At 45.6% G+C, this 13,911-nt stretch overlaps 1 protein-coding gene across 1 annotated transcript in view; it reads right to left on the reverse strand.

Moving 5' to 3' along the window:
* The window catches only part of GATB (glutamyl-tRNA amidotransferase subunit B), a 684,248-nt gene that overhangs the window by 63,592 nt on the left and 606,745 nt on the right, over window positions 1-13,911 (reverse strand). Inside the window, exon 10 of the mRNA XM_069242652.1 lies at window positions 4,900-5,033. Coding sequence (XP_069098753.1) covers window positions 4,900-5,033 — 134 coding nt within the window. The remainder of the gene's footprint in view (window positions 1-4,899; window positions 5,034-13,911) is intronic.

Raw genomic sequence — 13,911 nt, forward strand, 5'->3', positions numbered from 1 at the left:
TAGCTAACACTTTGTGACTCGCAAACTCCGAAAATCGCCGTTTGCGAGTCGGAAATGCGTGTTTGCTATGTAGAAATGCATTTTGCGAGTCGGAACCGACTTGCAAAATGCATTTCCGAGTCGCAAATAGGAAGGGGTGTTCTCTTCCTATTTGCGAGTCGCAGTGGTATGCAATTCCATTTGCGACCGCGTATGCGGTCGCAAATGGAGTCGCAGTTACCATCCACTTGAAGTGGATGGTAACCCACTCGCAAACGGGAAGGGGTCCCCATGGGACCCCTTCCCCTTTGTGAGTGGACCCAAAAATATTTTTTCAGAGCAGGCAGTGGTCCAAGGGACCACTGCCTGCCCTGAAAAAATCCGAAACTAAAGGTTTCGGTTTTTTTTCTTCTAAGTGCATCTCGTTTTCCTTTAAGGAAAACGGGTTACACTTGGAAAAAAAAAAACCTGCTTTATTTAAAAGCAGTCACGGACATGGAGGTCTGCTGTTCCCAGCAGGCCTCCATCCCCGTGAGTGCCCAGAGTCGCTATGGGGGTGCAAATTGCGACCCACCTCATGAGTATTAATGAGGTGGGTCTTTGTGACCCCATAGCGACTCGCAGAAGTTTTCTGAGACACCTTTCTGCATCCCAAATTGCGACTTGCAATTTGCGAGTCGCAGGGACTCGCAAATTGCAAGTCGCAATTTGGGAATTTGCTACATCTGGCCCTTAGGGCCGGGTGTACTAAACGTTTTTTGGGAGTCGCAAACAGGCCACACTGCTGTCTGTAATAGCAAAACGGTTGGTATTTGCAAATGGGGTGGTGCAGGCGTCCATCGGTATGACATTTTTTAATGTTTTGGAACGAAATTCGATCACAAAACATGGAAAAATTACACACTAACGAGCTGGAGTGATTATTCATTAAAAAAAGGAAAGGGTCCTCTTTGTGAATGTAAACAAAAAAGAAAGTTTGTTGAGTATTAGGCAGCGGTCTAGGGTAGGGTACTATTTCTAACTTTTTTAAACTGTAAAAGGACATTTGATGATGATTAATCTACTGTTAATGATGGAAAAACAGACATAGTTTTTGTGAACATGAGATCAACTACTTCGGTGACAGCATACACAGTGGTCCAAGAAACTATCCTGAAGAGTGGCGGCTCCTCCGTTTGGACGAAGAAGCGCCACTCCCTGTACCCCCTTCCCAAGCAACGGCAGATGCAAAACCTTTTAAAGAAAACAATAATAAACTATGTTTATTATTGTTTTCTTTGAAAGGGGCGGGGCCACGGGGTTGAGCACTCCCCCTTCACAGCGTGTGTGTGTTTGGCAGGCCGCCTCGGGCCGGCGAAACACACATGCGCTGTAGGCTCTCTTCAGCCCAGCATCTCAGTTGCTGGGCCGGAGAGAGCCTGCACAGGCTCCCAGACTGCCTGGGAGCACCCTGGCTGGGCGCTCCCAGCCAATCCTGATGCCAGGATTGGCGCAGGGCAGGCTGGGAGCCTGTGCCTGCAGCAAGGAGCGTCGAGGGACAGGAGCGGCGGAGGAGGTAAGTGATTACATTTTTTTTTTTTTTTTTAAATGTTTATTCCCTCCCCAACCTCTCAGCCCTGGCCCTTCCGTGAGCCGCTACTGGTCCTGAATAGACCATGACAGACACCCTCCCTGCTCTATTTAAGTAGCAAGTTCTTCTGTTTTCAACTGGAAAGATGGTAAAAAAGCAGCCTAAGATAGGCAGCTGGCATTCCCTTTAATTCAAAGACAATGAGCAGGTCGAAGATAAAACCACAAAGGTTAGGCCGGCAATATACGCCTTCACAGAGAGGCAGGTCCAGACGTTGTGGTTCCTCACTAGCGACAGTCACTTGTAAACTGGACACTCTGCTGCCTCCTCAAGATTCCTGATTAGCTCCTTCAGTCATGCCCTTAGGAATGCTGACAAATTCTAAGTTTTGAGATTGGATCCAGAAAAACTGGGAAAAGTTTGTTTCAGGCCACTGAGTGACAGAATGTGGTAGAACAAGATCACACTCTTGGTTTCTTAGACCTGCTTCTCAACCCTTTGATGCTGGACACCCCTCTTCTGAATAATCTTCCATTAGGCTAATGTTGTTAAAAATGGTCGTTTAGGTACAAATACACTCTTATTAATAAAGCCAACCCCAGCCACTGTGTTACGTTTTAAATCCTGAGTTTGCGCTTCTCCAGACCAAACACTCTTAAAACATACTGCATAGTGGTATGAATGATGTGATTCCTACACCTTGTAGTCCCCACTGTCTTATGTACAATTCCCTATAGACTGTTGTACACATATGTTTAATTGTTTCCCTATAATGTGTGTGTGATTAAAAGTGCTCTGATAACTACACCAGTATGGATAATGCTATAACAAAAAATGAAATGCAACAGTGGAGGGGTGGGGGGAGAATGGGGTGGGGGGAGACTGGGGTGGGGAGAGAATGGGGTGGGGGGTGATGGAGAGATAAGGGGTACTGTTGGACAGTGGTAGGAAACAAAAAAACACTGTTGCTCCGGCCGCTACCAGCACTACAGCCAGCCCTGGAATTAACCAAACTACATGCACATCAGGATGTAGTTGAAAACAGAACTTTTCCAACTTGCTTGTCATTGACCTCGACTTGCATGGTCTGTAAATAGGAAAGTCTGATTGTGGCCCTCCTGCAGAACACCATCGTACATTTTTCTCATAATAGCTACCTTTCAAGTATATGTAAGACTATAAACCTCTTAACACTAAGTATAAATAAATAAATAAGGCTAGCCGTTTCAGTGAGTGCACTCTGATACTAAAATGGTGGACCACCTTCAAGGTTCTAATGAAATATTCTAAACGGTCAGAACAGAAAATTGGTCTTTTCCTAACTAAAAAAGTAGGGTAACATGAGGAACTGATCCTCCAGATGAGGGAGATCACAGGTCTTCTACAAGTGACTGAAGGCACAGTCAATAGAATAGTGATATATAAGTAAGGTAATTAAATATTACCTTAACATTTAAAAAAAAACTAGAAATTCACTGAAAAACCAAGGTTACAGGGACATTATAGTTAGGAAATAGAATTTAAAAACCTTAGAAGTTTATAGAAAAAAAACAAAGTTTATAGGAACGTTACAGCTAGGTTCAAATTTTAGACGCACAAAACAAAAGTAATTCAACAGTTATAGTTATAATTATCTTAAGAAACTATAATGTGTGCACTAAGATAACTATAATATGCGCCCTTGCCATGCACTGCTACTTACCCCTCATATTACATCAGTAGTGACATATTGCATGGCATCATTCATAATATAACTGCAACATTTGGAATATATATATATATATATATGTATATATATATATATACACACTTACTATTTTTACTGTTGCTCAGTGGGTAGAAATATTAACTATTGAACAAGATCTGTTTGGACTGGCAAAAAACAAAGGCACATCTTAAACCTTAAAGACTGTAAAAGTAAAACCAAGGGACAGACCTGACAAGAAATGGCCCGAATCAGAAGTGAGTTCTAAATTCAGAGAATTTTCTGCCAGTAGGCGTCCCTCTATCAGAGAGGTAGCATGGTGGCTTATCCTTCGAAGAAAGCAATTCTCCTAAAAGTGAGATGATTTTCAAGTATCTCCCAGAACTGGCAATGTGTTTTTGATGTATATATAGAGCCAGCAGTGATGCTGATGTTAACTCTTTCCTTTCTCTTCACCCTGCCCTCCTGCAATGGGGATGTGTTTAACAGTCAACATGTTCACAATGTGAGTGGATGAGTTGGGCAAGGAACCACCACCAGACTTTACCCCAGATCCCACACAAGGCTAACTGGCACACTTAAAGGTATCCAAACCAGAATAGGCTTTTTCTAGTGGCTAAAGATTAAAATAGGACGGGGTGAGACAAAGTGAGCTGTAGTGCTTCCAGCTAAAAGGTATAAGCAGCAACTAAAAGGAGGGTTTCCTAGGTCTGCTGACATCACTGAAAAATGATCCTCTCATTCTTAACAACATACACGTGAATAGACAAAAGAAATCAGAAGGGAGCTGGGAGTAAAACAGCTAAAGTGTACATTTTTAGGTCTTGACTAGGACAGTGCATGCATCGGTCTCTTGCAAGACATATTGTTTTCCAAAAAAGGCCCACTCATTGCTCACCATTAGTTGGCTTCATTGACAATCCCATTTGTTTCTGATTAGTTAGCTGTTGTAGGATTCCTTCCTCTTTGTCCCTCCCCTGGAGCATGGGCGCATTACTTACATCCTTCTGCTGCTCATTTTTTTAGCAGCAACTTTTTTCTCTATGTTTACGCACTCTACCAGAGTGCATTTTTCAGCTTTCTCCCTTATGTACTTCTCCGACCACCATGTTCCCCCTGCTTGCTGACCAACCGCTGTACATCGTGTTGGCTCCCTACCCGCCATCCCTCCATTGTCTGTATTGTTGCACCTTCCTTCTCTCTGTGGTCAGTGTTGCCACTCCCACATGCCCCCTCCTTTGTCTGTGTTGCCATGTTGTCCCTGCAGCCGTACTCCCTCTGTTCTCCAGGCCGCCCTCACACCCACCATAAAAAAAATAAAAGCAATGAACGTGACCAGTGTAAATCTCTTCTTATCGCTTTTTTCCCACCACACTCCATGTTGCCCCTCCCTCCATGATACCCCCTGCCCAGTCCTCCCTTCAGTCAGCAAGAAAAAAGTGCTACCATACAGCCAGAGCTGGCTGTGCCATAGCAGTATTTTTTTCTAACTTTCAGCCATACAGAACAGCAAGGGCCAGGCCTATTCTCTTTCCCAATGCTTGTTTAAAACAGGCTCAGAAATTCACCACATTTCAAAAACTTAATATTCCAAATAGGCAGATGACGAGCTGCACTTAGACAGTCACCATTAATACAGACCTACCTGTCCTTCACTGTGAGGTTCTGTAGCTTTAAGTGGCCGAGCAGGTCGTTTATTACCCAGCCGACCACTTTCTTTGGCTCTACCTGAGTGACCTTCAGAACACTCTCGAAGAACTGCATCAATCCATCTTCATTCTGTTGAGAGAAGATAAATAATTCAGAGCGCACATGCAGCCACTAACAAAGGACCACGGATTTTGTATCACAGAGGCCAGTTCATCAGCAGGACCACGCCAGACCTACTGTCTCGGCTGGGATACCTTCCAGTCGCATATGTGAGTTGTTAAGGGAAACATGCTCCCCTCCCCCGCGAGCAATATTATTAGCAGATTACATCTTTCACTGCCTGTGGCCTACCGACTGTTTACCAATTGAATAAGCATACAAAAGAAAGGATTCATAAGCAAACATAAATACACATTTGACTTGCTAAGCTGCAGCGCCCGTCATTTGCATAGGCATAAATGCCGTTGCCATAACAGCCTTAGAGCAAAAGTAGACCGTTTGAATGAAAGAAACAACACAACTCCCTCAGAGGCCACAATACAAACGTGGCTGCTGGGTATCCTAGGACCTCATGGGCAGATGACATGCCATCCACATTTAATACGAGAGGTACATGATTTACCAAGTACGTGCACAGTTTGCGCTTTAAAGGCTTCCTAATTTTAATGGAATTGTTTTACTGCAAATGGCAAACTGTTCTATGAATAACATGAAAAGAGAACAATGTCCCTATAAATGACCAATCTAGTGAAGAAAGCTTTCCCATGACACAATCAACATGTAGTGCCTCTTTAGATTTAACTGGGGTGTTTGGACAGAAAGACCCTCGCATGGTAATGGATGTGTACCCCGGCCCTGAATGCCATAGGTACGGTCAGACCTGGATCCTTGGTAACAATGTTTGGTGATGGGTGAACACTGACCACGACCTAGGACTGTCTCCTGGATTTTAGTTTGCTAAGGATGGGAGGGGCGCCCAAAGTGCTACACTCTAAAGGTGGAAGGCTACTGCCGTCAAAGACGTTAAGCAACACAAATGCATTGGTGGCAGCATTCTGTGCTTTAGGTTTTAGTGAGCAATAGAGTGTACAGACCTTTTTACCTGGGTCACAGGAGTGGTGTCTCCTGGCCCTCTTTGGTAAATTTCCGCTGCCACATGCTTAACTCACTCTTGGCCTGCATTGGGTTTTATGCAGTGCTAGAAAGTTTGAACGGCTACGTGTGCATGGTAGGATGTATGTGGTGCCTATGAAGTCATATAGTACATGACATTTAGCACACAAGGTTGCCTGTGCGTGATGGGATGCATGTGTGCCTGTGAAGTGATACAGTACATGGGAGCCAGCACACATGTACTTGCATGTGTGTACTAGTATGAACGTGTGCATGTGAAGGGCACAATACAAAAAGTCCCTAGGTTCTTTTTTGGGAGACCCAAGGTTTGATAGAGGAACATGTGAAGGTAGAGGATCCCACCCCCCAGACAGAATTGTGGATTGCTGCATTCCTGAGAGCTGGGTGGGACACACACAGAGGAGGGAAAATCAGGCTTTTTGCACTTCAAAAGGGCTCTTTGATTCTAAGAGAGGTCACTGGTCAAAGGTGCCTGAACACATCTCAGGAAGTAGATGGACTGGTAAGGGAATGATATAGAGTAGGGCTGGGGGGGCCTTTGGTAACTTTTTGATGCGCACATCACTAAGGCTGACATCCAGGTTTGAGGCTTGAGTCACTCCCATAGCCTGCATTTGCACCTATCATATTAAGTGACAATCTAGCTGTGACAGAGTGCTCTCTGGAAGAAGGACACAACTGAGGAATGGAGACTTCAAAGTGGGCAACCCTCAGTATATGATCTTCAAAGACATAGGGGGTCATTATGACCCTGGCGGTCAAAAACGACGGGAGCACCGCCAACAGGCTGCCGGTGCCTCCCGTCGTATTTGGACCGCGGCGGTAGCGCTGCGGTCGCACCGCCGGGGCCGGCGGTATACCGCCATTTTAGCCCTGGCAGTGATAATCCGCCAGGGCAGCGCTGCCCTGGGGATTATGACTCCCCTACCTCCAGCCTGTTTCTGGCGGTTTGCACCGCCAGGAAGAGGTTGGCGGTAAGGGGAGTCAGGGGGCCCCAGGCAGAGCCCCGTCGCGCATTTCAGTGAAATGCGCAACGGGTGCTACTGCACCCGCTGCACATCAGCATTGCCGCCGGCTCAATTACGAGCCGGCGGCAATGTTGATGTGACTTTTCCGCTGGCCCAGTGGAAATGTCAAAATAGGGAGCCAGCCATACCGCCAGCAATGGCGGTATTCTGGCGCCCGCAACCTCGGCGGTCTGCCATGCAGACCGCCGAGGTTGTAATGACCCCCATAGACACTAAACCTAATGTGTACCTAGAAATAGCTTAAAAAAGGAGGAGCTTGAGATTCCCAAATTGTCAAACTGAAGCAGTACATCAGCATGGAGAAGTTCAGCCTGAGTTATGCCTCCTTGGACCAGGACTAGGAACTAACGGTTAGCCAGTCTCCCTGCTGGAAGAGGCGATATCGCACAGGGCAATCAAACCCAATTACCCGGGTGCTTGGAGGGCCAACTTCTGCCTGACCCTAGACTAGACGATCCTGTTAGGAGTGGGAGATTGCCTGGAAGGAGCAAGGTCCAGTGGGGATCCTGTCAAGTGGATCCCAGAAGCAGAGTGAAATTTGGCTCCACGTTAGGACCACTGCATTGATTGTGCCCATGTGCATTGTTCATGACACCCATATGCAAGGTGTGGGCTGTGGTGAATTTTGAGGGCCGCTGCCCCGTGCAGTGTTGTGATCCACAGAGGCATGTTGCCTTGAGAGTGCGGGAAGCAAAACCCATATGCAACTTGTGGGCTATGGAAGGAGGAGTAGGCTGTGACCCACAAATCAAGTGGAAACTGTGAACGCAGTGCTGCTACGTCATCACTGGAACATCAGGAGCACCCCATCAAGACCCAAGAGTACTTACCCCCAACACCATAGGGGTGGTATGGAGGTCCAAATACTGTTCTGGCCACAAAGAGATTGCTGCGCCTCACCAGCACTTTCCAACGTCGACTGAAAATCACTGACCACTCCTGGGCTCCCAGTCTTGTCTCCAGAGGGACCAGGTAAGATTGAACCTCGAGTTACAGAGTCCGTGGGTGGGGCAACTGCTCTGACTGTAGCATTGAGGGGGCTGAGACACTTTGACTTTAACTAGCCATTGTGGGACCTCTAAGACTCAAACTTTCTAGCTGGGGGCTATTCTGGATATTACCTCAAGTGAAGGAGGTCTATCCTGGTCTGTAGTTAGAAGAGAGAGACACTAGTGCCTGCAAGGACCATGCTGGAATACAGACCTTAACCTGTTGGGTGCCTTGGACGAGGTGACCTCGTCCAAGGCACCAGTTCCCGTGTGCCTTGGACGAGGTGACCTTGTCCAAGGCACAGGAACTGGGGGGAGCGCTAGCGCCCCCCCCCCCAAGGCAGGGATGGAAGGGGAAGCCCTTCCCCTTCCACCCCCAACCCCCCTGTGATGTCAGCGCGCGAGCGCACGCTGATTTGTCACAGGGCTTCCCCATCGCGCTGGAAAGAGAAATGCTCAGCATTTCTCTTTCGATCACGTGCGGGAGGCCCGGAGAGGCTTCAAAGGGAAGAAAATGTATTTCCTTCCCTTTGAAGTGTCTCCCAGCGTTTCAAAAGCCGGATTGCTTGCAATCCGGCTTTTGAAACGCCTACTAGACACCAGGGATTTTTTTTTTTTTAAACTGACATAAGGGAGCGACCCCCTGGGCAAGGGTCGCCCCCAATGGGGGGGGGGGGGGGGTTGGGGCGACAGGGGAGCAAATTTATTTTAGGCCATTTCTGCCACCAGGGCAAAAAATGTTTTTGTCTTTTTTTTTTTAGAGATGGGGAGCGACCCATTAGGCAAGGGTCGCTCCCCTGGGGGGCAAATTGTATTTAGACTATTTCTGCCCCCCCTTGGGGGCAGATTGGCTGAATTTTGGTCAATCTGCCCCCAAGGGGTCAGAAACCACTAGGCACCGGGGATTTTTTTTTTTGTGCCAATGTCATGCAGGGGGAGCGACCCTGTAGGCAAGGGTCGCTCCCGGAGGGGGATTGGGGGGGCGGGGGAGCACATTTATTTTAGCCCATTTGTGCCCCCTAGGCGCCAGGGAAATTTTTTTTTTTTTTTTTTTTAGAGATGAGGAGCGACCCATTAGGCAAGGGTCGCTCCCCTGGGGGGCAAATTGTATTTAGACCATTGGCCGATTTTAGGTCAATCTGCCCCCAAGGGGGCAGAAACCATTAGGCACCGGGGATTATTTTTTTTGCGCCAATGTCACGCAGGGGGAGCGACCCAGTAGGCAAGGGTCGCTCCCAGGGAGGGTTGGGGGAGCAAATTTATTTTAGGCCATTTCTACCCCCCCCCTGGGGCCGGCTGAGCTAGAGGCCACAATCCACAGGTAGGCACTTTGCAAAAAACACCTCAGTTTTCTGTGAAAAAATGTGATGTGTCCACGTTGTGTTTTGGGGCATTTCCTTTCGTGGGCGCTAGGCCTACCCACACAAGTGAGGTACCATTTTTATCGAGAGACTTGGGGGAACGCTGGGTGGAAGGAAATTTGTGGCTCCTCTCAGATTCCAGAACTTTCTGTCACCGAAATGAGAGGAAAAAGTGTTTTTTTGGCCAAATTTTGATGTTTGCAAAGGATTCTGGGTAACAGAAGCTGGTCAGAGCCCCACAAGTCACCCCATCTTGGATTCCCCTAGGTCTCTAGTTTTCAAAAATGCACAGGTTTGGTAGGTTTCCCTAGGTGCCGGCTGAGCTAGAGGCCAAAATCTACAGGTAGGCACTTTGCAAAAAACACCTCTGTTTACTTTAAAACAATGGGATGTGTCCACGTTGCGTTTTGGGGCGTTTCCTGTCGCGGGCGCTAGGCCTACCTACACAAGTGAGGTATCATTTGTATAGGGAGACTTGGGGGAACGCTGGGTGGAAGGAAATTTGTGGCTCCTCTCTGATTCCAGAACTTTCTGTCACCAAATGTGAGGAAAATGTGTTTTTTTAGCCAAATTTTGAGGTTTCCAAAGGATTCTGGGTAACAGAACCTGGTCAGAGCCCCACAAGTCACCCCATCTTGGATTCCCCTATGTCTCTAGTTTTAAAAAATGCACAGGTTTGGTAGGTTTCCCTAGGTGCCGGCTGAGCTAGAGGCCAAAACCTACAGGTAGGCACTTTGCAAAAAACACCTCTGTTTTCTTTCAAAAAATGTGATGTGTCCACGTTGCGTTTTGGGTAGTTTCCTGTCGCGGGCGCTAGGCCTACCCACACAAGTGAGGTATCATTTTTATCGGGAGACTTGGGGGAACATAGAATAGCAAAACAAGTGTTATTGCCCCTTGTCTTTCTCTACATTTTTTCCTTCCAAATATAAGAGAGTGTGTAAAAAAGACATCTATTTGAGAAATGCCCTGTAATTCACATGCTAGTATGGTCACCCCGGAATTCAGAGATGTGCAAATAACCACTGCCCCTTCAGCACCTTATCTTGTGCCCATTTTGGAAATACAAAGGTTTTCTTGATAGCTACTTTTCACTCTTTATATTTCAGCAAATGAATTGCTGTATACCCATTATAGAATGAAAACGCACTGCAGGGTGCAGCTCATTTATTGGCTCTGGGTACCTCGGGTTCTTGATGAACCTACAAGCCCTATATATCCCCGCAACCAGAGGAGTCCAGCAGACGTAACGGTATATTGCTTTCGAAAATCTGACATTGCAGGAAAAAGTTACAGAGTAAAACGTAGAGAAAATTTGCTGTTTTTTACCTCAATTTCAATATTTTTCTTTTTCAGTTGTTATTTTCTGTAGGAAACCCTTGGAGGATCTACGCAAATGACCCCTTGATGAATTCAGAATTTTGTCTACTTTTCAGAAATGTTTAGGTTTCTGGGATCCAGCATTGGTTTCACGCCCATTTCTGTCACTGACTGGAAGGAGGCTGAAAGCACAAAAAATTGTACAAATGGGGTATATCCCAGTAAAATGCCAAATTTGTGTTGAAAAATTGGGTTTTATGATTCAAGTCTCCCTGTTCCTGAATGCTGGGAAGCTGGTTAATTTAGGACCGCAAACCCTTTGTTGATGCCATTTTCAGGGAAAAAAACACAAGCCTTCTTCTGCAGCCACTTTTTCCCATTTCTTTTTAAAAAAACGAAATTTTCACTGTATTTTGGCTAATTTCTTGGCCTCCTTCAGGGGAACCCACAAAGTCTGGGTACCTCTAGAATCCCTAGGATGTTGGGAAAAAAGGACGCAAATTTAGCTTGGCTAGCTTATTTGGACAAAAAGTTATGAGGGCCTAAGCGCGAACTGCCTCAAATAGCCCAAAAAAGGCCTGGCACAGGAGGGGGAAAAGGCCTGGCAGCGAAGGGGTTAAGAAGAGAGTATTATTATTATTATTTAATGTGTATTTTGCTTTGTGTGTACGAATACATTTATTTAACAAAGGCAAGTATTTGGCTGGATGTTCAAATACTGTGGTTGCTGAGAGTGTCTTGAGTTGTGAGGTTGAATTCGCCCTACATCTACCTCCTCCCCAAGAGGCCTTGGACTGCTTAACTTATGCTTCCTCTGAGAGTCAAGTGAGAAAGGGGTACTGGCCCAGTTGCCCGGAGCCCTGGTACATCAGGAGTAAAACGGCTCAACCACCACGATTGGGCCCTAGTACCTCCTGCTTTCCCCTTGGCCTTCTGGAAAGGGATCTTGACACGGGGAGACTGTATTCCAGTGGGTTTAGATTTCAACCTTTTGTTGCCGATTTCATAGTCAAAGCTCAGGGGCTAAATGGCGAGAAATGAAACATTAACGTATTTAATTTCTCGATAAACTACTGACACGAGACGGAGCAGATACGGACATATATCGCCCTACTATGCACAATATTATTTCTACATTCATCTGCTCAAACGCTCAGTAACATGTCATCAAAAAAGAAAAAAATCCTGCAGGCTGAGCTGCACACTCTGAAATGGGTAATGAACTTCCGGAGACCCACAGGCGGAAGCTTACCTATCTGCCTCAACTGAGTAAACTCTTCACGCCCAGACACTGCACACCGAGACAGGATCTCAAACCATTAGCATACAAATAGATCACAAGGAGACAATGCTATCTTCCTAAATGTGCCGCCCCACAATAAAAGATAGTCCCAATAACCAACTGTCTTACTTTGACTTTAAAATAGTTGTATATGACTGCAATTTGAACTTAATACTTCTCAGCAGTACTAGCTAATTTGTTTTTACTTCTCAATGTTTACTTCTTTTTGGCTTTACATATTTTATTATAACTTTGTTGTTCATTCTCCAATCAACGTGTCTTTCACCTTTGTTATTTTTTTATTTATTTTTTTAACTTTTTTTCCATTCGTGGTAACCTCATGCCCTCTCTTTGTCTTCCTGCACCACCCTACGGTTTTGTGTTTTTTCACTCTGTTTCTCAATATCCCATCTTTTTATTATTTTTCTTACAAGAGCACTCCAGGTGCACCCGTCTTTCACTCTTCCCTCTTCTCTTCTTTTACCCCTTTCCTCTATGTATTCCTCTCACGTTTCCTATTTTTGGTGATTTTCTCAACATTTTTTATATTTTAAACTTTGAGAAATATCAATTGGGTTGAATTGCACAGTGAGCACTGGTTGGTGTTGAGGAAATGCAAAATAGTGCATAACATACTATTTATAGTATGTAACATTTACACCATGCAGGTGCCATTTTTAAAAACTATCACTTATGACAGAATATTGAGTGTTGTTGGAGAACAGCAAAACTACAGTGTGTTGTATTTGTAGCGACTGAGAAGATGGGGCATATGCTCGTGTCCAGAGAAAACATGCTGCATCCGTCCTTTCTAGTGAGGCAGTCGTCGGTATGTTAATTTCTGGCTGTAATTAAAGTTACAGTAGGGACTGCCTTACTGCCTTGGTGCTAAGGGGTTTCACTGCAAATTGCCAAGATTTGTTTTATTCTTTTTAAATGTGGACATTCAAACTTCAATGACATACTTCATTAAATATACCTACCCTACACTTGTTTTTGCTGAGCAAGTTACTTACCTAAGAAATTGTTTTTTTTCTGATGGATATGCCATAACCGATTGCCCCCGCTCATTTTTAGAAATATCCCTAGGCATCCCACAGAACCTATAACCTTTTGCACCTATGTTGCCAAAGCACTTGAGGTGGAGACCATGTCTTTAGAGGTCATCCAAGCCCATGAAGTCAATCCCGCCTCACTTTGCTGCACCACAATGGTAAGGAAGAAGTGGAGAAAAAGTGAAGCATACATACAAAAAAAAACAAAACAAAAAAAACCTCATAATGAGAGGAAGTGGGAGAGTGTTCAGTAATCTGCAGCAAGATATACCCTGCAGCAGAAATAGTGACACCAAAAGTAAGTAACTTGTTATTCAAATGAAAATTGGTTCCCACTGCCTCTTGACTTATGTAAAGAATATGCAGCAATACATACTAAATCGGATTAGGGGCTGAGGTCATAGACGCATCCTCAAAGAATCTACGACAGAACAGCAAGCCTAAACTTCCTTTCATCCTCCAGCTAAGTATCTAGAGCGCATATAGCCATGATGCTGAACTGAGCCAACATGCACTGCTCTTCTCACATCTGTCATCGCCCATGGGCACTCAGGGTGTGATCACTGCAACCGCAGTGCTGTCCTTATGCTGGAGAAAGAGAAAGTATGGTCATACAGCCGTAGCGGTACAAGGTGGGGTGGAATAAACAGAAGACATTCAACGGCCCCTTCCTCCTTCCTGAATCAGCTGAAGGTGCCTAGCTGTGATGGCCATGAAGATTACAGCCACGGGGCCCTGGCTGTGTTTTTGCTACATGGTAAGACGCTTCGAAGGGTAATTTGTAACACCTTAATTGCATACCCTCACTGTCTAAATCTGTTTATAGTTCACTCCTCTT

Source organism: Pleurodeles waltl, chromosome 1_2 (genome assembly GCF_031143425.1).
Source record: "Pleurodeles waltl isolate 20211129_DDA chromosome 1_2, aPleWal1.hap1.20221129, whole genome shotgun sequence".
Lineage (NCBI taxonomy): Eukaryota > Metazoa > Chordata > Amphibia > Caudata > Salamandridae > Pleurodeles > Pleurodeles waltl.